Genomic DNA, 23,329 nt, shown 5'->3' with positions numbered 1-23,329 from the left:
GCATCCTCCCTTCTTCCCAGCTCTGATACTCCTGCTTGCCCATGGGAATCAGGAAGAGTGCCTGCTCTTCCGTTCTTTAATACCAGTTCACTCCTCCTTGCTCCCATGTCATACACCGGCTTGGCAGGGTAGTGGAGCTATAACCTTTTCACCTTCTCCAGCTGAGATCCAGCCAACCACAGAGACCTTAGCCAGCACCTTTCCTGGCCAGAGAGCACATCTCAGCTCTCACATGCCCAGGTGTCTCATCTGTCTCTTAAGGAGAGCGTTCAGTTGTGCATTGGACTCATCTACAAGACCATTCCAGGGGGCCCCTACGTTGCTTTCAACAGGCAGCTGCTTCTTGTCAAGGCTAGATTTCTACCAGGTTCAGCAGAAAGCTGGAATTTCTGCCTTGGACACACATCCTAGGGCTTTGCTGTCCTATTTCATCCACGGGACAGTCTTTTATAAGAGAACCATGGAGTTCAAGCTAGTCTACACTAGAAAGGGTGTTCTAGTACAGAGATGCTTATAGCAGAAAGTTCCGTGAACAGAATAAGCTACAATGGCAAAATAACTTTTCTTTTTTTGCCAGTATAACTGCATATAGCCTGGGGGGCTTTTTGCCAGCATTAATATGTCAAAGCATCACCCCTCTTAACTGACACAATTACACTGACAAAAGTTTCTAGTGTAGGCCTGGCCTTCCAGCCTGAGGAAGCAGATGGCTTTGTTTCAGTGCTAGATTGCTCATTAGCAGTCAGTTGAAGCAATTGGATTAATAATTTCATAGCCATCTGTACAGATGGGGCCCAGCCACAGCCTTGGTGGAACTCCATTGACTGAGTCCCAGCAGGGCTGCGTTTGGCCCACCCTCAGGGAGGATTGCTCTTTTCAGAGATCAGCTGCAACCAGCATAACTTTTTTTGTTTTTTAATTCTCAGCTATCATCTTTGTCTCTGGAGTCATTCATAAATTCTCAGTCACAGTCAGTTCATTTATTGTCCTGATTTTCTGCTTGCCTCAGGAAGAAAAGCACCCACAGGGGCCATTCAGTTGTTAGAGGGACATTCAAAATCGGAGAGACTAAGCTGGAGCCTTTCCATGCGTTTGGTTCCTAGTACAAACCTACACATCCTGTGCTAGTGTCCTCATGCCAGAGGAGGAACCCTCAAGAGAAGACAGGTTGTCTGCATTTTCACCTAGCATCCCTAGAGAGCTGGGAGCAGAAGGACTTTCAGATTAGAAGACATGAGGCAAGTTCTGCCTCGAGGTACACACAGCTCTCCCTACCAGTTACAGAAGCTATCCCGTGCACACAGGGAAGTTTGGTCTACCCCTTTGAAGCCCACAGGTGGGACAGGTTTAAGACCAATGCATGGCTATTGAACATGCCAGCTACTCCCTGTTAGCAGCCAGCCTGCAGTTATTTTCCCATATAGTCAAGCTGTTGACTGGGTTGTTTCCATACTCAGGGGTGGGAGTTCCTCACTTGATTAGCAGTCACACAGGTAGGCTCAGGGGGCTGGGTCTACCTATAGACACTCCGGCAGCATAGCAATGGCCCTATAGCATACAGAGTACAATGAGAAGGTTTTTTATGTTGCTGTAGGAACTCTACTTGCCTGAGTAATGATAGCTAGGTCAACAGAAGCAGTCTGCCAACCTGGCTGCATCTATGCCAGGTGTTAGCTTGCCATAACTATGGGACTCGGGGGGCATGGGTATTTCTCCACCCAAGGGCACTGTATCCAGGCTGAGAAGCATAGGCCACACGTTGGAGGGTAGATAATCCTTGCTGCCCTGCTCTTCCCATTCTCTTTTATGAAGGGGATAGAATCTCTGTTCCCATGTCTGCTTCTGCCAGGGCCTAGTCAGGAGGTTTCTGCTAAGAGGGGTCCTAACAGAGGCTACAGATATCTGGCTCCCAAAAAATCCAGAATTGCTAGCGCTAGAGTGGCCTTGTATGTCACTTCTCTCTGAGCAGGATTCACCCCCACTCCCACCTCAATTGAGGCTTTGCTCTGAGTCTGGACTGAAGCCTCAGAACAAGAGAGCTCCTTAATGAGGGCCAGCATCACCCAGGGTAGTGAGAAGTTGTGGCATTTAATAAAGCCGTGTTGCTACCATCTCCGTTCCTGCTGGAGTGACCGAAGATAGGAGGCAATGGATGAGGGAAGTATCTCAAGGGGAAAAAGAAGACATGAAGAACCTTAAAATGTGGCTTTAGAGGGAGCTATGGCACATTTTAGCCAGCAGTACTAGATCTAGACACCACAAACCCAGTTTTTGCTGTGAGCAGATGCTTAGATTCCAAGGCCATCAGGGACCATTGATCTAGTCTGACTCCTGTGTAACATGGAGGAGAGACCTTCCCCAAACTAATGCCAAAGCAGATCTTGATTTAAAGTGGTCAGCGATGGATAAATCCATCATGACCCTGGTTAAGTTGCTCCAATGGAGAGCTGCCCTCACTGTTGGAGATGTACGCCTTCCAGGCTGAATTTGTTTTGATTCAGCTTCCAGCCCTTGGGTTGTGTTTTCTCTGCTAGATTGAAGAGCTCATGACAAAAAAAAAAAAAAAAAAAGGGGGGGGGAGAAGAAGAGAATGGCTATGTAGTAGATACATAGACTGATCATGTCACCCCTTCTGTTAAGGTGAGTAGATAGAGCCTCCTTCTGTCAGAGGAAAATGACCCCTGCATAGAAGGTAACTCAGCTCTCATAGGATCAAATGGCCAGTCTGTGGCCATCTTCAGCTAACCCCTCCCTGTTGGAAAATCCCCACTGAGAAGGAACTGATGCTGGAGCGTGGGCTTTTTGGCACTGACTTGTCATTGACTGCAGTGACCAACACCAGCCAAGGTACTGTTGCAACAGCCTCTTTTGTCACCCTCCCTCTCCCATCACAAGCACCAGCTAGGGGTGCCTGGTTAAGCATCCAGCTCAGAGTGGGTAGGGACTGGCACTGAGGCTGCCTCACTAACTTGCACCCCTCAATTTTCCACCCCACATGTCCTCACAGGCAAGTGGTCACCTCTGAAGGGTTCTTTCTATCAAGGACTCCAAGCAATTCAAACCCACAATACCAGGAGATGCTCAGGGGCTCTTGATGGGGTTTCTCCAGCTTTGGGCTTTCCCTCCCCTCCTGCTGTACCTCTCATCAGTCCTGCTTGTGAACGTCTTTGATGCAGTGTCCCTCTGCTGGAGCCCGGTTACTGCTTGCTCCAGCACCCACCAACTGCCCCCTTCAAACTGCCACTCGGAACCAGATATTCCTGGGTGAGAAGGCTGAAGCCAAGACATTCTACTTGCTGCTGAATGGTGGTGCGGGGACAGAAAAAAAATGCTATTCCATGGGACAGCTGATAGGATCCATTGCTCCCCAGAACTGGGTTGTAGTTATGGGGCCTCTCCACCCAATGCTGGCTGCTGCCATGCCCTCTTGGCAAACAGATCACCCCAGAGGAACCGTTACAGACAGACAAAGCCATAGTCATTTTTTAAATGGGCAGTTTATTCAGTGAGGACAGTTAGAAAAGTTAAAGTGCAAGGGTCAGGCAGACCCATCCCACCCATGGCTCTGCTAGTGCCTTTTGCCGAGGCTCAGTGATCTGTGCTGTACAAGTCCAGATGGTGATTTTTGCTGCTGCCCAGTCTTCATTTCTTACTGGCCTTTACAGCTGATTTGGTGACTTTGGCAGCTGCACTGGCTTTCTTCTCTACCCCCTTGATCACACCCACAGCCACTGTCTGTCTCATGTCACGAACAGCAAAGCGACCTGCAAGAGGAGAGGAGCATTATTGGTTGTTTTCCTTTGTCTGTTCAGCCCATGAGGTGCTCTCTTTTGGAGACAGCTTACCAACAATTCTTTACTGTAGCTCAGTGGCACTCAGCTCTGGGACAGTAATAGGAGTTTTCAGCTACAGCAGGGCCTAGTCTAGCCTCTGATGATTTAGGCCTAGGTTGGAGGGCATGTGCTAAGAACAGCCATACTAGGTCAGACCAAAAGGTCCATCTAGCTCAGTATCCTGTCTTCCAACAGCAGCCAGTCCCAGGTGACCCAGAGGGAATGAACAGAACAGGGAATCAAATGATCCATTTCCAGCTTCTGGCAAACAGGCAGGGATGGTGGCTCCAGCCTATCTGTCTAATAGCCATTGATGGACCTATCCTCTAGGATATTATCTAGGTTGTTTTAAACTCTGTTCTAGTCTTGGCCTTCACAACATCCTCTGGCAAGGAGTTCCACAGGTTGACTGTGCATTGTGTGAAGGGGGTAAGGAGGAAAAAGAAATCCCCTACAAACTTTGTTTTAAACCTGCTGCCTATTAATTTCATTTGGTGACCCTTAATTCTTGTGTTATGCTGATTTTCCAACAGATTCCCATGAAATCAGAGGCTAGCACTTTTACTGGCTACTATTGTTCCCCGCAGAGCCAGGACCCAGGTCAGCTCAAGTCAATAGGGAACTTACTCTTGCTACTGTCTGGTGATCTACATTGATCAGTAAGTTAGTTATCTGGTTAAGGCAGATGTACCAGTGCTAGAGGGCAGTACCTACTTACCAAGAGGTGGGTACTCTGAGAAGGTCTCCACGCACATGGGTTTGCCAGGAATCATCTGCACAATGGCAGCATCCCCAGACTTCAATGCCTTGGGATTGTCCTCCAGCTTCTTGCCAGACCTGCGGTCAATCTTCTCCTTCAGCTCTGCAAACTTGCAAGAGATGTGAGCTGTGTGGCAATCCAGCACTGGGGAGTAGCCAGCTGCGATCTTGCCTGGGTGGTTCAGGATGATGACCTGCATGGGAGGAGATGGTTAGGCTTCCTAACCGAGAAGCAGAAGGTTCTCCTGCTCGTTTGTTCTTGGGGAAGCCCTGACGGAAGGGCTATGTAGGAACCCAAGGATTAAGCTATCTTAGAATCTGGTGTAGTTAAGGTGAATTGGTTCTGTCACTTATTTTTGCAGGCTAGTTCTGTTGTCACAGGCACCATCTAGCTTCCCAGAGATGGAGATTGAAAGCAATATCCATGTTGCCTAGTGGTAGCAAACTTCAATTGTGAGAAGCTTGGCCCTGTCCTGAAGAGGATACAATCCACCCAGTACAATTGGAGAGGAATAGACAAAAGCTAAGATGGTCTTGGGATGCATTAGGCAAGGTATTTCCACTAGAGATAAGGAGGGGTTAGTACCATTATACAAGGCACTGGTGAGACTTCATCTGGAAGACAGTGCAGAGTTCTGGTCTCCCATGTTTGAGAAGGATGAATTCAAACTGGAACAGGTAAAGAAAAGGGCTACTAGGATGATCTGAGGAATGGAAAACTTGTCTTATGAAAGAAGACTCAGCTCAGCTTATTTAGCCTAAGCTAAAGACAGCTGGGGGAATATTTGTAGAGCAATCATATCAGAGGGATAAATACCAGGGAGGGAGAAGAATTATTTAAGCTAAGTACCAATGTGGACACAAGAACAAGTGGATATAAACTGGCCATCAGGAAGTTTAGACTTTAAATAAGATGAAGGTTTCTAACCATCAGAGGATGGAAGTTATGGAACAGCCTTCCAAGAGGAGCAGTAGGGGCAAAAAAAACAAAACAAAAAAAACAAAAACACACACACAAACCATGCCACACACGACATCTCTGGCTTCAAGACTAAGTTTGAGAAGTTTAATAGATGGATAGTATGATGGGATAGCCTAATTTTGGCAATTAATTGATCTTTGACTATTAGCAGTAAATATGCCCAATGGGCTGTAATGGATGTTTGATTCCCCATCCCCCCCCGTCTGAGTTACTCTAGAGAATTCTTTCCTGGGTGTCTGGCTGGCCAGTCTTACCCATATGCTCAGGGTTTAGCTGATCACCATATTGGGTCAGGAAAGAATTTTCATCGAGGGCAGAGGCCCTGGGTTTTTTTCCTCCTTCTCTGCAGCATGGGGCATAGGGGTGTGTGTGTGGGGGTGGGGTCCACTTGCTAGAGGATTCACTGCACCTTGAAGTCTTTAAGCCATGATTTGATGACTCCAGTAGCTCAGGGGGTTGTTGCAGGAGTGAGTGGGTAAGACTCTGCAGTCTGCGTTGTGCAGGAGGTCAGACTAGACAATCATATTGGTCTCTTCTGACCTTAGGGCTATGAGGGATACAGTAACTGTTCTTAACATGACCAGCTGTCACAGCAGGCCTTCTTCAGGTGTCTCTCCCAAAGTAGTTTGTTAGGGGGTAGCCACCATGCAGAGAACATTAGAGGGAGAGCCGTTGTCAGTAATAACTCTAGCTAACTTCAGGTGGTTCTTGGACTATTTTAGCAGCTACAGGTGGAAAGCTGTTGTTCAGGAGCCTCTTGCCATGAAGATGTGCTGGCACAAGACTAATGGCACCAATGATATAGTGGCAAAATGGATATGGGGTGGGAAGGAGGGAGCTAGAGGTCATGTGGTTACTGGTGCAAGGCAGGGTGGAAGAGAAACTTAAGGGCAAGAGATACACACCACACACAAAACACCCCCTTCCCCCTCCACCCCGCCTTCTTTTCAGTTCACAGGAAAAGGGGGAAGGCATTAGCCCCAGACTTGCTAATTTGGCCTAAGGGCATGGCACCAATTACTCTTGTGCAGGCTGGGAAAGCTATTTGTCTCCTCTTCCACTCAGCTGCCATGGCAGACACCTCCATGCAAATAGAGTGGTGGAAGCAATTGTACAGGCATATGGTAGCCTTGGAAACAGTGCTGCTTATTTGCAGACTGGACTAGCATGAGATACAGCCTCCTACAGCCTTCCACCCAGGACTGACTCCTAATCACTCAAGTCCTGTTTTCACATCTCTGACCTGAGAGGTGAAGCTACCAGCCTCCATGGGAGGGTCATTCTTGCTGTCTCCAGCCACGTTCCCACGCCGGATGTCTTTCACAGACACGTTCTTCACATTGAACCCAATGTTGTCACCCGGCAGCGCCTCTGCCAGAGCCTCGTGGTGCATTTCCACCGACTTCACCTCTGTGGTGATGTTGGTGGGGGCAAAGGTCACAACCATGCCAGCCTTCATGAAGCCAGTCTCCACGCGGCCCACTGGGACCGTTCCGATACCTGGTGAAGAGAGACAGTGGCAACAGTTGGGTGGCCTAGATAAGGAGCTACCATGCCCAGTGAGCTCCTCCCTTCCACACTCACCGCCAATCTTGTAGACATCCTGCAGAGGCAGACGGAGTGGCTTGTTAATTGGGCGGGAAGGAGGGATAATGGAATCCAGAGCTTCCATGAGAGTGGTGCCTGCAGCGTTCCCATCCTTCCGGGTAATCTTCCAGCCTTTGAACCAAGGCATCTACAACAGACAGGAGGTAAGACTGAGCTAGGCAGGGCCTGAGAGTGCCAGGTGTCTCCTAGGAGGTACCTGTGCCCATCCTGCTCTAAACTGCCTCTCCCAGTAAGGGGGGAGAAGAGGAATAGAGTCTGGAAGTTAATATTAAATGTACCCTGAAGAAATAAAGCTATGTGAGCCCCCAGATCCTAACTTAGATCCCTGGCTAAAAGTGGGGTTCCTCCATCCAGTTTCCCCATGCCCATGGGTTCTGTGCAGCTTTCCCAGCCCATCACTCCATCCTGGCACTCAGATCTGGCCTCCATGAGGCATGCAGAAACAAGAATGTTACTTACTTTGGCGCTGGCCTCCAGCATGTTGTCCCCATGCCAGCCAGAGATGGGCACGAATGCCACAGAGGCTGGATTGTAGCCGATTTTCTTAATGTAGGCGCCTACTTCCTTGGTGATCTCCTGGTAGCGCTTGCCACTGTAAGGGGGCTCAGTGGAGTCCATCTTGTTCACCCCAACGATGAGCTGCTTCACCCCCAACGTGTAGGCCAGCAGGGCATGCTCCCGGGTCTGCCCATTCTTAGAGATGCCAGCTTCAAACTCTCCCACGCCAGCTGCCACGATCAGCACCGCACAGTCAGCCTGGGGTAGGGAAGGGATACAGTATAAGAGCATGCCACAGATCTAGCTGCTTCAGTACCTCATCACCTTCAGCCAGAGCAGGGCCAGTCCATACCTGAGAAGTGCCAGTGATCATGTTCTTGATGAAGTCTCTGTGCCCAGGGGCATCGATGATGGTGATGTAGTACTTGGTGGTCTCGAACTTCCACAGGGAGATGTCGATGGTGATCCCACGCTCCCGCTCGGCCTTCAGCTTATCCAGCACCCAGGCGTATTTGAAGGAGCCCTTGCCCATCTGCATGGGAGGAGGCACCAGTTACACTAGGTATTTAGGGGTGGGCACAAGTAGTGACTAGGGAACAGCTCCCATCTCCCCCTCAACACAAGATTGCTTCAACTGGGGTGCTGTTTGCAAGTGGGATTCCAGTGGGTTTTAGAACTGCCATTAACAATTGGGGTCAGATCCCTCCCCAGTCTACAGTCAATGATTCCATTAATAGCTGTACAATTTGGTGTGGGGGTGTGCACGCGGGGGGTGACTTGCAAAATGGAAGGTTACAGACACAGTTACCCTAAGTGTGTCTCTATCAGTATAGAGACACTGATGCAACGTCCTTAGTGTAGACAGGGCCTTCGAGCAGCACATGTGCTAATGCACCCCAAACACATGGCACCTTCTTCCCCCCTCCAAAACTCAGAGGTTTAGATTTCATGGCTTTAAAAGTGACAATTTATGCAGTGACCAAGCCACACATCTGGCAGCACCACCACACAACCCCACAGAGTGCGTTAAAGGCACTCCTGAGCCAGCCTGCTTGGCACCATTGTCCCAACCTCAGCTGCCTCCTTCTCAAACTTCTCAATGGTTCTCTTGTCGATGCCCCCACACTTGTAGATGAGGTGCCCGGTGGTAGTCGATTTCCCAGAGTCCACATGGCCGATCACCACTATGTTGATGTGGATTTTCTCTTTCCCCATGGTGCTGGTTTCTATGACAGAGAGGGCTTTAGACAGGCTCCCTGGCCCCCACACAACCCCTCTCCACCCAGGACCATGCTCAGCTCTGTTCCACCCAGAACCACCTCAAGCTAGCAAGGATGTATGCTTATTGCCAAGTACAGGTTTAATTGGGACCAGGTTTCTAAGTGAATGGAGAAAGTAGAGTCAGCAGAGTTGCTTGGAGAGCATTGGTCCCACATAAATAGGCACCAGAAGCAATTAGGCTAGGGGAGTTTGTGGTCACTGACCAGGCTGCCTGAGCATTAGCCTTGTTAGCTACAAGACAGCTCCTGGAGGAAGTTCTATCACTGCCCACCTTCCGCCCACAGCAGTAGGGTGACCAGATAGCAAATGTGAACTCAGGACAGTGTGTGTATGGGGGGGGGGGTGTTAATAGAAGTCTATACAAGAAAGACCCAAAAATCAGGACTGTCCCTATAAGAGTCAGAACATCAGGTCACCCTATGCAGCAGCAACCAGGCCCTCTGAACTGCTGCCCAGTAACCAGCACAGAGTGCCTTCTAGCAAGTGAACCTGCAAGAACAGTAGCCTCCTGTGACTGCCCTTCAGCCTAATTCACAGCACCTGCATCCTTGTGGGAGGGCCCCTGGCTGAGCTCTGGGCTGTGCCAGTACAGTAGGGCACATAGAGAGGAGGGGTGAAGGGAACAGCTGTAGTCCCTCACTCAGGAAGTCAATGAGCAGGTGTGTCAGGCCAGTTATCCTACTCTTAGCCCAGACTGACTACTGGGAAGGAAGCACCCCCCCCTGCCAGAGGCATCGTGGCAGGTACTTCCCCCTCCCCACCCATGGGAGAGTGGAAATCTCCCCTCTCTAGCCCACGGAGCAGGGAAAAGACCAGGATCCCAAGGGAGCTCAGAACTGGGCATGGAGAAGCCCAGCTATGAACCCCCAGCCCGAGCACAGCAGCGACGCCAAACCCTACCCGGCTGATGCTTACCTGGTTCACAGCCCAGGGAGGACAGCAGCTGCGCTACTCAGGCGGCCCCTCCCAGCCTCTTTAAACCTGGCCCGGGAGCGGGTACCAATCTAACCACGCCCCTTCCGAATGCCCAGCACCAATCATTGACTCCGGGCTGGTTAGCTACGCCCCCTTGGAACCACATGGAGAGAAACACGTGGAAGGGATAAACAAGGCAGATTAAGTCCCTCCCTTCCCCTATTGTCAGTGTGCTAGGGAGCCAGCAGGGGGCCCTGGGTCTGGGGAGGGGCTGAGAGTCCTCACTTCAGCCCCATATCAGCAGAGGGATGAATACTAATTAACAGAGATAAAGGCTAATGGGAGCAGAGTCAGGGCTGAAATCAACAGAGCCTGACTCATCTGTAAAGCCAGAGAAAGATGCATAATGAGGTCTCATCAATATAGGGTAATAAAGAGCGAGGATGAGAAAATGAGGAAGAATAGTAAATAGCTATGGCTATAAATTATAATAATAAAGTATATTACAGAATAATAACAGGCCATTAAGGACTCAGATAGGTGAAGAAATCAAAAGAGATGAATCAATAGAGAAAGAAGGAGAAATAATGGGGTGTAATAAATAGCTTCAGACCCTGATCCTGCAAACTCATCCATGCATCCCAGAGGGCTCCATTGACTTTATTGGGTCTTTACAGGGGCCTGCCTATGCAGAGGGCCCCCTATTTCAGTTCTTACTTATTTGAGAAGCCCCGTAAACCTGATTCTGAAAGCTGTTCCCTAGGGGTGCTGGAGTGTCTGCTTGCGTGGAGCATCTTGCAGGGTCAAGGCCAGTGGGCTGCAAGCCTGGGCCCTTTGACTTCAGGCCAGGAATTCTTTTTAGTGGCTTGGCATGTCTTTCCCATTCTACATATGCAAAGATATATAAGTAGTTAGCCATGATCATAAATAAACTCAAACTAATAAAGGCTGTAGAATAACAATAAACACATATGCACCTTGGTTCAGATTCACAAAGGTATTTAGGTGCCTCACTCCTAACAGCCATGAGCCATCTAAATACCTTTGAGGATCTGGGCCCTAACTTGCTGAGGTTTGTACTGTTCCTCCAAGCATGAGATCACTGCTAACACAGCCAGCTGCTGTTCCACAGAACCTTGGCAGGAAGTATGAAGGCCTCTGCTTCATGTAGGACCCAGTGTGATCTGAGGCTAGCTGTGAAAGAGACAGAGAAGGGGAAATTAAGTTTAGTCCCTTAGCACTAATTGTGTTAGGCAGACACTTTTTCATAGTCATTGGCAGACACATAACACTGAAAGGAGTTGCCAAGCAGTGTTAGGAAACATACCAGAGTGTCACTTCAGAGAACAGGCTTGCTTTATTACTGACCACTCATAACTGCCCCCAGAAGTGCTATTAGCTTGCAGCTAATTCCCCTTTGGCTAGACTCGTCACAGATTTTATATCAGCTCAGCAGAGAAGTGTGTGCTCTGTATATGGATAGGAAACCTTCTATGAACACAGAGGTGCCGGTGTCCCACTAGGGGGTGCTCTTCCCTTTAAGAAAGTACTAAAACAATCGCTCAATTGCCATTGTTTGAATGAGATGTGAAACAAGTGGGGGCAAATGCTAGATATATTGCCACTTACAGTGTCTCATTTTGGACTGGGAAGTTGTGAGTTTCAGAGCAGTGATCCCAAATGGAAAGAAAGAGAATGAGGGGCCTGGCTGGGCAAGTCACTGTGTCTCTGTGCCTCAGTTTCCCCGCACGTAACACTGGAATAAAGATACTGACCTCCTTTTTAAAGTGCTTTGATATCTATGGATGAAAACTTTCCCCCCTTTTTAACCCTGGTGTCCTGGCCAACTTCCAGTGCGGGTAAATATACTCTCAACTCTCCTGCCAGTTTCAGATAGAAACTTACTTTCCTAGCACATGGCACTTTCTGTAGACTATACAAGAGCAATTACCCAACACATGGAGAAATACCAATATCCCATTAGAAGATTGCTGGGAATGGGTGACAGGGGATAGATCATTTGACGATTACCTGTTCTGTTCATTCCCTCTGGTGCACCTGGCACTGGCCAATGTCAGAAGACAGGACACTGGGCTAGATGGACCTTTGGTCTGACCCACTCTGGCCTTTATGTTCTTATGATTTTGCTAAGATGCTTGACATAAAGATGCCTTTGTGCACTCCTGTCCTTGCCTCACTGACATCAGCTTGGCCATCCACAGGTCAAAACTGGAGCGACTGTGAGCAATACCAGGGTATTGATTGTGGCACAGGGCTCGTTCCCTGTAGGTGGATGGTGTGAATCCAGCATTTCAGTAGTTTCTGAATTTTGTTACCATGGCCATTCAGTGGCTCATGTCAGACACGTGGCTAGCTCCAGCCACAGTGGTCAGGTGTTGTTCAAGATGGGACCAAATCCCAATGTTTTATCTCTGTGATGGGCAGAACCCGTGCTCTGGATCCAAATACTCATAAATCTGGGCCTGTAGCCAGGTGCCACGAGGTTCAGATTTGGCTCATTATATAGAGATATTCTAGCAGCAATCTGAGCCTAGATCCAAGTCAGTACAGGGAGGCTGCTCCCAGGCCTAATTCAACAAACAGAGTGATCCCCAAATGTGGAGAAGGCACCATCCTCTTTAGCAGCGCTGCAGGGGGTATCCCAAAGCCTGGAGTTCCTGGGGGAAGATTAATCTCTTCCCTCCGTCTCACACACACACAAACACACACAGTTGCTCTGGCAATTGCTATACATTAGAGAGAGACATTGCAGGGAGACTCCAGTGGTCTGCTTGAGAGAGACAGGGAAGAGTGGTTGCTAGTGGCAGAGGGGAAGCAAGAGAAGGGCTGATAAACTCTCTAATCACATCAGAGGAGGAGATCAGCTTCAAACAGAGCCTGTTCCTTGCTCGGGTGTGTTAAATGGGGCCTTTTCACAGCCCTGCACCCCGCCCCACCACTCATGAACAAAGCCTTGTTAAAATGAACCAGCCCCTGCCCACAGTCGCTTTGCAGACACGCACTGACCAAGGAAGGGCTGTGGCTTTTAACCCCTTGGGCCAGAGATCTCCAAGCGTCACTGAGCAACATCCATGTGACGTGAATTCACTCCAACCTCTATCCCAGCGCCATCAACCACAGTGCACAGCCCCCCTGCCATTCTCCTCTCGGAGGCCTCATCTCTGCAGATCACCCAACCCCACTCTTTGATTTGAAAGTGAAGGCAGAGCTGGGGCCAGACGTGCAGCCCTCTGGAACCAGTGGCAAGACAGCTTAACTGTGCTGTTGTACAGGGCCCTCTGGCCCAAGGAGACACACGGCCACCCTGCATTGCCACTGACAGCGGAGGAAGTGAGGGGCCTGGTCAGAGATGGGGAGGAGACTGACTAGGGCCCTGCATGTATCCTTTACCATATTCCCCTGTAAAAATTAGGAGCAGAGATTGAAGTCCTCTGTTTATCTCCAGCACAGGCAGAGCAATGGCCAGGCAAGCTCCCCAACACTTCAGGCTTGGCCTCTAGCCACCTATATTAGGCACTTGTATGGCTCCCATTTCTGTAGTATCTGAGAACTGCTGTTATGCCATTGCACAGGCAGGGAACTGAGGCAGCGAGAAACGACATGATTTGCCCAAGGTCACACAAGAGTTCTGTGGCAGAGCAGGATCTGCCGAATCCCAGGGACCCGACCATCTTTTCCTCTCCATGGCCCATTCAGTCGTTGGCCACTCTGAAGAGGGAGGAGGCAAACTGTGATACGGGTCCCTGTCTGCTGAGAAATGTACAGAGACCCCCGGCTGGCACATTTCACAGAACCCATTCTACAGTCACTGTACAGCCACAAAGCTTATAGCTGCCATTGCCCTGAGCCAGACTCAAACCACTGACCCACAGGTTAGGTCCCACCCAGCAAAAAGAGGGTGTGTGTGCAGAGGGGGGGACTCGGAGCAGGGGGATGATGGGGCGAGTGGGAGAGACTGGCTAGGTAGCCTGTTAATAGCGTAAACAACAGGGCAACAGTGTTTTAATATTGGCTGAGGAACCTCCCCTGCAGAAAGCTGGGGCATTGCTGTCCCCTGGGGAGGGGCAAGGGGCAGTGCCGTGCTGAGATCCCCAAAATCAAATTGCTCATCGAACAGCCAGGCACTTACAGCTTTGCACCTTGCAGCCTTTCCGTATAAAAATGCATTAGGCAGGCATGTACTCACCCTGGAGCTGCACATTAGCTAGGTGACCAGCAGGGAAGGAGTTAATTCTGCTGTCACTTCTGGATGATGCTATTTAGGTGAGAAAGTTCATATCCAGTTGAGGTGAATGGGGCATTTCACACTTTTCTGAGTGTCTTCCAAGATCTCTGACTCAATCACAGACTGAAGGGACTTTTGTTTAAATTGAAACTTGGATTCTCCAGAAAACATGGGGGGGGGGGAGAAGACCCCAAAACTCCACATGGAGATCCTGAAGCCTCAGGTTGTGGGGCATATTCCAGCATCTGCTCATTTCCAGCCCCTGAGCCAGCCTTTTCTCTCACTCCCCACTGTAGCTCTGGGAATAAAAACAACCTAAAAAAGAAACTAGGCTGAAGAAATGAAATAAAATGCCTCTTTCTTGCCTTTAATTCTTCTAGAGGCACAATGTGCTGGGTGGGAGGGGAAAGGAATTTCTTCAGTGTTCTGAGATTTTACTCCTGGTTTAGTCCAGGGGTCGGCAACCTTTCAGACGTGCTGGGCTGAGTCTTCATTTATTCACTCTGATTTAAGGTTTCGCGTGCCAGTCATACATTTTAACGTTTTTAGAAGGTCTCTTTCTATAACTCTATAATATATAACTAAACTATTGTTGTATGTAAAATAAATAAGGTTTTTAAAATGTCTAAGAGGCTTAATTTAAAATGAAATTAAAATGCAGAGCCCCGCAGACCGGTGGCCAGGACCAGGCAGCGTGAGTGCTGCTGAAAATCAGCTTGCATGCCGCCTTCAGCACCCGTGCCAGAGCTTGCCTACCCCCGGTTTAGTCTGATTGATTTTTTTGACAGGGTCGCCCAGTGTTCTGGGCTCATTTGCACTTAGGGCAATATGTTTAAGCCTGAATTCCTCAAGGTCAGAGTCTCTGAGTACCAACAGCACCCCTCGCCCCCAGTACACAGTGTTACACTAGCCTGTTGGGTGACCTTAGACAAGTCATCACCTTGTGTTGTGCCTCAGTTTCCCCATCTGTAATGGGAGTGGGAAGTAATGGTACTGGGGGTCATCACTGGGGGGGGGGCACTGGCAGAGCTGTGACTGGGTGGGCAGGGTGTATGTTCCCAGGAGCTGGACTAGCCAGAGATGGGGTGGGGCAGCAGAGGAAGAGCAGGGCAGGGCTGGAGGGGCATTGCCAGGGCCAGGCGGATGGGGATAGGGAAGGGGGTTACACACCTGCCAAACCCTCCCCGTGTGCAGCTCCCAAAGCCCGACTCCCCCAGAGCCTGGGGAAGGTGGGTGCTAGGAGGGGCCCAGTTACGTGCGTGCGGGGGGGAGGAGGGCCAGGGACCGGGGTCTAATTGAATCAGTCCCTCTCAATGGGTGGGGCGAGGCCGCTCTGTGCAGCCCCGGCCGGCCGCTCGGCTCCTCCCCCGCGGGCTCTTTAAAAGCCCCGGGCGGCCCGGACTTGGGGCTGCTGTTTGGAGAGGGATCAGGGCACCGTGACTGGAGGTGAGCGATTTTGGGGGGGCCCTCAGGGCTGGGGAGGGGGCGCACAGTCCGCACTGCTCTAAGGCCGCTCGCGAGAGGGTGGGCTGGCAGCGATCGCTCGATCCGAATTGGCTGGTGCGAATGAAGCGGGAGGGCTGGGCTCCGGTTCTAGCCCGGGGGATCGGAGCCCCTACCAATGTGTCCGGCTGCAGGGCGTGCTCTGCTGTGTCCCCCCGGTGTGACGCTGGCTTGTTACTCCGGAGTCACACCGGAGTGGCCCCGCGCGAATCGCTCTGCGGTAACTCGGTCTGCCCTGCAGGTCCCGCTCGCGCTCCGTCCGGCACCATGGGCAAGGAGAAAACCCACATCAACATCGTGGTGATCGGCCACGTGGACTCGGGCAAATCCACCACCACCGGGCACCTCATCTACAAGTGCGGGGGCATAGACAAGCGAACCATCGAGAAGTTCGAGAAGGAGGCGGCTGAGGTGGGGGCATTTCTGACTCCCCTGCACCCCCCCAATCGCCCCAGTGGCTCCCCTCTGGCTCCTTGACCTCCCAAAAGGTGTTCGGCCCTGTGGGGGCTGGGGAATCGGGCCCTTTTCCAGGCTGCAGCGTAACCAGCTTACGATGGGGTGGGGGGTGAACACTGCCCCATGCCTGCCCCCACCTGCCCTAGAGCAGGGACCATGCGCCTACCTCGGGGTCCCCTGTACTTGCACCTAGTATATTGCTCTGTGGTGAACAGACTCTGCTGGGGGAGGTGTCCCCTTCCAGGCAGGGGGAATCTGCTTCAAACATTTACACCCCCTCCTGCATTTCACACCCCTGGCTGGGAGGGATTGTCCCTGGCTTGTGCCTGTTTCTCCAGTAGCAGCTTCCAACAGCAGCGGGCCTGCCCCGCTGTAAACAGTGTCTGTCTCCTCCCACGCAGATGGGCAAGGGCTCCTTCAAATACGCCTGGGTGCTGGATAAGCTGAAGGCCGAGCGGGAGCGTGGGATCACCATCGACATCTCCCTGTGGAAGTTCGAGACCACCAAGTACTACATCACGATCATCGATGCCCCTGGGCACAGAGACTTCATCAAGAACATGATCACTGGTACCTCTCAGGTACGGGCTGGGCAGTCAAACCCCTGTGAAGAGTTTGATTATACTGGTTTGCGGCTATGCCTTGTGGCATCCCAATAAAGCCTAATTTAACTGCAAATGAGTCTTGTGACCTTAGCATTGCAAGGAATAACATTGCCACTCGATGCATTGGGCTCTAGGCGTGGGGTGGTGGTGCAGCTTTTAGCTCTATACAGGGAAGGGCTGCCAGTCCCTCCTGAGTGAGACTGGTTTTTTTGGGGGGGAGTGGAGTAGGGGGTGGAGAGGCCCTCCTTTATCTGTAGGGTACCTAGGTCTGTCACATCCCTACCGGTCCCCTTGTTCCCAGTATGAACTTGTTCTCGTGGCCTGTTTCCCTCCCCAGGCTGACTGTGCGGTGCTGATCGTGGCGGCTGGTGTGGGGGAGTTTGAAGCTGGCATCTCTAAGAACGGGCAGACCCGGGAGCACGCCCTGCTGGCCTACACGCTGGGGGTGAAGCAGCTCATCGTTGGGGTGAACAAGATGGACTCCACGGAGCCCCCTTACAGTGGCAAGCGCTACCAGGAGATCACCAAGGAAGTGAGCGCCTACATCAAGAAGATCGGCTACAACCCAGCCTCTGTGGCATTCGTGCCCATCTCTGGCTGGCATGGGGACAATATGCTGGAGGCCAGCGCCAATGTGAGTAGCCTACCTGTTTCTACATGGACCCCTCTAGTAGAGAGGTGTGGAGACTTCTGGGGGGATGGGATGGGGACTGGCTTACCGCTGGAGAGAATGGGTGGTTTGTAAACTGAAATGAGTTCAGCTTAAAGTTACTACTGCTGGGCTCCGTGCTGCAATAAGACACTGGCCCTCTGAGATTCTCTAAATTGGACTGTCGTTATCTCACTGTCTTGAGCTAGGATTTCATGGCTTGATGGAGGCTAAACAGAGGTGAAAGTAAGCTGGTCCCTTCCAACCCTGATATTCTATTCTAAGGCATTGAAATTCCTAGACTGCACTGGCTTCCGCAGCGGGGATTTAAAGGGCCTGGTGCTCTGGCTGCTGCAGTGAGCCCTGGGCCCTTTAAATCCCCCCCACAGCTCTGGCAGCTGGGCTGGGGCCTAACTCCACCTCTGCAGCTGGGAGCCCAGGGGTGATTTAAAGGCCCTGGGACTCCCAGCCACAGCCTGTGCCCCAAGGCCTTTAAATCTTGAGAGGCCATGTCTCTTCTGCGTGAGACCACCCCCCAGGACTCCAGCTGTACCATAAGCTCTGTAAGTTACATTCACCCCTGAGGCTAAGCCTAGATCTGTTTCTTGTTCATTCCCACAAATCACAAGGGATGCTCCTCTGCTTAATTGAAACTTTTTTGGGGGTAGGAAAGAGAATCTGTTGGAACTGGAGTACTTGGGACCTGCTGCCAAGTTCACCCAAGCTCTGCAGGTGACTTTGTGAGCTGTCAGTTACAATCATCTCCTCTCCCCTCATACATACCTTGCAGATGCCTTGGTTCAAAGGCTGGAGCATTACGAGGAAGGAAGGCAACGTTTCTGGTACAACACTGCTGGAAGCCCTGGATTCCATTATCCCTCCTTCCCGCCCCATCAACAAACCCCTCCGCCTGCCCCTGCAGGATGTCTACAAGATCGGCGGTGAGTAGGGGCAAGTGTTTCCCAGTAGGGCTGGGACAACAGAACTCTCTCCATAAAGGAACATGTAAAATGGTGGCTGCCATTTTAAGTGATGTAATTCCACCTAAACTGCAGCTCATATGGACCGGGAATACCTTCCTACTGAATGTGTGGGATAGAGACTTAGTCACATCCTCTCTTGGCAATGCTGTATTTCTCCTTAATGGCCAAAAGGCTGAATGGGGCCTCTGGACAGAGGATGCTGAAGCAAAGAGCGGGTGATCTCTGCTTGTTGCATCTCCAGTTCCTTCCTTCCTCTCCCCATGTAACCTTGTTTTAGCTCATTAACACCAAACTGACCAGTATGTGTCTCCCCAGGTATCGGAACGGTCCCAGTGGGCCGCGTGGAGACTGGCTTCATGAAGGCTGGCATGGTTGTGACTTTTGCCCCCGCCAACATCACCACGGAGGTGAAGTCAGTGGAAATGCACCACGAGGCTCTGGCAGAGGCGCTGCCGGGTGACAACATTGGGTTCAATGTGAAGAACGTGTCTGTGAAAGACATCCGGCGTGGGAACGTGGCTGGAGACAGCAAGAACGACCCTCCCATGGAGGCTGGTAGCTTCACCTCTCAGGTCAGTGATTCGGGATCTGTAAAGTCCCTATTGCTGCCCATCAGTCTCATTGAAATGTGACCAGTCGCTTGATTTTGAATCCCCCCCCCCCTTCTTTCTCTGCAGGTCATCATCCTGAACCACCCTGGCCAGATCACCGCTGGCTACTCCCCAGTGCTGGATTGCCACACTGCTCACATCTCTTGCAAGTTTGCGGAGCTGAAGGAGAAGATCGACCGCAGGTCTGGCAAGAAGCTGGAAGACAATCCCAAGGCACTGAAGTCTGGGGATGCTGCCATTGTGCAGATGATTCCTGGCAAACCCATGTGTGTGGAGAGCTTCTCTGAGTACCCACCTCTTGGTAAGATTTCATATTCCTTGTATTGGTTCAAGTCTGGCTCTTGATGAGTGTCTGTCTGAACACATCCTAACACTGCAACTCTGTTTTAAGACAACTAATGCTAGGATTCAGCTCTTAGATAGCTGCTCTCCATAGCAACAGGAGGTAAAATTGTACCTACCCTTCACTGGCTTGAGTAATAAAATGCTTCTGCAAGGCATTAGTCCACAAACCAAACTCCAGTCACTAGCAGAGAAACTCCTCTCAATATCCAGGAAGTCTCCTACTCTGTCCTTGTCTTCGTCTAACTGGTGTTCCTTCTCCGGCAGGTCGCTTTGCTGTTCGTGACATGAGGCAAACAGTGGCTGTGGGGGTGATCAAGGCTGTTGAGAAGAAAGCTGGTGGAACTGCCAAGGTCACCAAGTCAGCAGTGAAGGCCAGTAAGAAGTGAATTCTCCTCCAAGGTCACCATGTGCCAGCGTGCTCAGAGGCACCAACAGTGGGTTCCCAGCCCCCCACAATCACAGATCAATGTCTGGACTCACTTATCCAGGACTGGCTCCTGAGCAGTAAGACACACTGGAAGAGCTTCCGAAGGAAAGGAAGATGGTCGGAGTCTTTTTCTCATTTATTGGGCTGCACATTTTTTTCCCCTTGTCTTGCTCACTGGTGGTGTGAATAAATGATAATTTCTGCTTCAGTGGTTTGGTTTAATTCAGCTGGGAGTCGCTATAACGTAGGGAGTAAGCACTATACTTGTCTTCAAAGCATCTGGTTCTTGTACTAACCAGACGGTTGACAACTAACTGCCTGGGCTGCTTTGCAGTCTAATTGGTTCTAGTCCATTTTAAAGATTCAACACAATTCACAACCTCTTAAGCTGGGAGACTGGAACTTGACCTGTCAACAGCCTGGGACTGGGACTGTCTACTATGTTTGATCACCAGGAGGGCCCCATTCTTGATTAACGCTTATTAGAGTGGTTAAGGGCTAAAGATGTAAGACTAAACTGACAGAGGTGGGTGGCAGATGTCAAAACTCTTCAGTGAGATGTTACGTGTGCCTGTTAGTTCTCCGAGAACAAAGCTGTTTCTCCAACTCATACCTATTCCATAGCCTCTCAAGCATTATAAAAGCGTCTCTAACTTCCCCTGAGAAATGAATCACAGGTAAGGTGTGGCAGACAGGCTATAGCAGTGACCAAGATTGAGCCTCTCTGAAAAGAGGGAGGCAGAGTTTACATGCTGACAACCTCAAAGGAAAGAGGTTAGTCTATTATGAAGGAAAGAGTTAAGTTTTAGTGACTTACTCTGGAAACCTAAGCTGCCACACTCTGTCAGTGAGTTATACTAACAGGTATAGTTAAATAGCTGTATAAAAAAATACTCAAGCTTCAACTATGATTCCTAGTGGGGTTAGGCCTAACACCGTGAGTGGCGAATGCAGAGCTGTTACCTAAAGTTTCTAGAGCTGCTGTTCCAGGAAGGGAGTTGGTAGAGGGCTGGGATACAGACGCTCTTAGCTTTCCTCTAGGAATGCCAGTCAGTCTGTTGGCGTGGCAAGGCATTGGCAGTTCCTCCAATGCTGCAGGTCAGCAGCCCGTGCTCTTTGAACATAAACTTTTGGGCTAAGATCATCCAAAGTGACTGTGGGGGCCTCTGTTTTCTGAGTGCTTAAGTTGGCTCCAGTCAAAGGGGACGGACTTTCAGAAAGTGCTGAAAATCTGGCTCCTTTCCTGTGTCTCCAGTAGGACACGCAGCCTCTGGAGTCACTTGAGAATCTTGGCCCTTGGCTTGACTCTGTTCCCAGCTATAAGTCCACATGCACTAGGACACCATTGAGAGGCTATTCCTCACTGGAGGGCGAACTGGCCAGCTGACCATTTCTGTGGCAGTAGAGGGGCTAGAAAAGCAGGGGGGCTCAGGGGACAGTTAATTTTAAGCACTGGGCTTCAAATAGTGCAGCGCTGCAGGTATTTATGATTTTCACCCCACTAAGCTGTACAGGGCCCTCTCAGAGCCGAGTGCCTGGCTAACTGCCATCCCGCCTCTTTCTAAAACTAATTTCTCACAGGAGGGGAGGAGCAATTGGGGTAAGAATCCCCCCTGCCCCCACCCAGAGGCCATTTGCCTTCCAGCACCCATGACTCTGGCAGGACTGTTACTAGCCTTGCAGGGGTTACAGGGTATAATCGTCACCCCTTTCCCTTAGGGGCCTGAGTTCTCAACAGGGAGGTGACACGCAGGGTCACAACCACCCTCCTCTCTAGTGAGATGGGGGGGGGGGGCTGGATAATCCTGCAGCTTTTCTCAGTTGGAGCATAGCATCAGGGTTTAGAAAAGACCTGCTCCTGATGGCTCCGCATGGTCTCCAGCCCAGGGGTAAGTCTCTGAAGTGCTGAGGCACAAGGCAGTGTTACTCAGGCTGGTATTTAATTCTCTGCCTCTTTAAAATGTGAAAGTTATTTTTGAAGCAATCCCTTCATGCAGCAGCATGGTTTGGGGGGTATATTGTCCCTCTACACTGCCTGATCTAGGGGTTGTAGATACCTAGACTGCCAGGCCAGAAGGGACAATTGCGATCATCTAGTTTGACCTCCTGTGTACACAGGCCAGAGAATTCCACCCAATAATATTTTGCCTCAACCCATCATTTCTGTACAGGATTAGTGGGGACTGTCTCACACCACAATCTAACACCCACAGTTGTCTCCCATACCAACTGGACCTCCCTTGGCTTTTACAAATGCCTCCTGAAAACATAGGTGTTGCACAAAGCACAAGGGGGTTGGTCCCAGTGGCCCTGGCTCCAGCTGCTCCTAGAGATCTGACTTGCTGGTTCTCCCGTCAAAGCCATGTACACAGAACAAGGATTGAGACAGCAGTAGGCGCTAGAGGGTGGGATTGGTGGTGCAGTAGCGAAGATGGGAGGAGTTAGACTGCAATAGTAAGAAGTGGTACAGATCAGAATGGGGGGTATTGGAAGAGCTGGGTGCTGAAGGCCAGAAATGAGTTGCATAGCTGGACGTGGGGCAGGAGTCTTTAGGTCAGGACTGGAAGGGCATTGGCAGAACCAAGTGAAAGACGGGCTGGGAGGAAATTTGCATACCTACTATTTCCCATGGTGTTGTACAGAGATGCCAAGCCCTGGAGTTCAGAGACAGTTCTGATCTCCTGCAGGGGATGGAACTCGGGCCGAGGGGGGTGGGAATTGGCCAGTATTTGTACACTGGCTGGAAATCAGGACATTTATTCTATCAGGGATGGTTCAGTTCCCTGTGACAGCCAGTCACTCTGGAGAGAGAGAGAGTGAGTGTGAGTGTGTGGGCGGTGCTGGTGGGGGCGACAGACACACACACTTCTGTACTGTTGTCTCCCAAAATCACACATCTCACACCAGCCAAGGATTTATACATTTAACCCTTGCAGCCCTGCACATGGAGCAAGCCCCTGCCCTGGGGAAACACATTAGCTGGCTGCTCCAGCCAAGCCAAGGTGATCAGCAGCGTGAGAGGGTTAACTGTTGAAATGGGGCTCTTCGCAGTCATGCCCCATTGAGGTGAGTGGGGCTGTTCACGTCAATGAGGCGTGAACTCAAACCTCAACAGCATCATTTAAAAGGTGCTATTGTTTCCTTCTCTGGTGCCAGCAAACTCAGTTATAGTTACAGGCTGAGGGGATCTTCGCAGCCCCAAGGGGAAGAAAATCCTTCTTTCCTGAATTAAATTTCAATTCTGCAAGCAACAACGGGACCCCAGAGCCCCACAGGGAAACCCCGAATCCTTAGATATTTCTATGCACAATGTCAATCTCCATTCCCAATCGCCCAGGCAGTTATTTCTCCCATGATCCTAGATCTGTTGTTGGTTTTATGGTGGCAGCTAAAGGCCCTATCCAAGATTAGGGTCCCATCTTGCCAGGGGAAAGGGATTTAAAATAAACAAGATGATCCTGATTTTTACTACTTGTTTACTTTATTTAAACGTAAATGTGGTCCTTCCACACTGTGGGCTCATGTACCCAATACATCCTACAACAACAACAACTAGATCCAGTGTCCAGGCACCATCCCGATTCCAGGAAGCCAACGGACTATTTGCATGAATAAAGATCTGGAGAAG

The 23,329-nt window shown here is 50.6% G+C and overlaps 3 protein-coding genes across 3 annotated transcripts in view; 1 reads left to right on the top strand and 2 right to left on the bottom strand.

The window, feature by feature from the left end:
• CAP1 (cyclase associated actin cytoskeleton regulatory protein 1) overlaps window positions 1-23,329 on the bottom strand; it is a 91,516-nt gene that overhangs the window by 27,440 nt on the left and 40,747 nt on the right. The window lies entirely within an intron of this gene.
• On the bottom strand, window positions 3,479-9,947 carry LOC116830225 (elongation factor 1-alpha, oocyte form-like). The gene is made up of 8 exons (XM_032789571.1): window positions 9,877-9,947; window positions 8,752-8,906; window positions 8,033-8,212; window positions 7,642-7,938; window positions 7,159-7,309; window positions 6,818-7,074; window positions 4,552-4,786; window positions 3,479-3,764 (listed from the first exon to the last, which is right to left on the bottom strand). Exons 2-8 carry the CDS (start codon window positions 8,893-8,895, stop codon window positions 3,643-3,645), a joined length of 1,386 nt encoding a protein of 461 aa, XP_032645462.1. The 5' UTR covers window positions 8,896-8,906; window positions 9,877-9,947; the 3' UTR covers window positions 3,479-3,642.
• Window positions 15,737-19,847, top strand: LOC116830226 (elongation factor 1-alpha, somatic form-like). Its single transcript, XM_032789572.2, has 7 exons — window positions 15,737-16,036; window positions 16,483-16,662; window positions 17,024-17,320; window positions 18,126-18,276; window positions 18,634-18,890; window positions 18,996-19,230; window positions 19,539-19,847. Exons 1-7 carry the CDS (start codon window positions 15,893-15,895, stop codon window positions 19,658-19,660), a joined length of 1,386 nt encoding a protein of 461 aa, XP_032645463.1. The 5' UTR covers window positions 15,737-15,892; the 3' UTR covers window positions 19,661-19,847.

Source organism: Chelonoidis abingdonii, chromosome 25 (assembly GCF_003597395.2).
Source record: "Chelonoidis abingdonii isolate Lonesome George chromosome 25, CheloAbing_2.0, whole genome shotgun sequence".
Taxonomy (NCBI): domain Eukaryota; kingdom Metazoa; phylum Chordata; order Testudines; family Testudinidae; genus Chelonoidis; species Chelonoidis abingdonii.
Note: the sequence above shows the minus strand (reverse complement) of the source record. Positions and strands in the feature narration are given on the sequence as shown.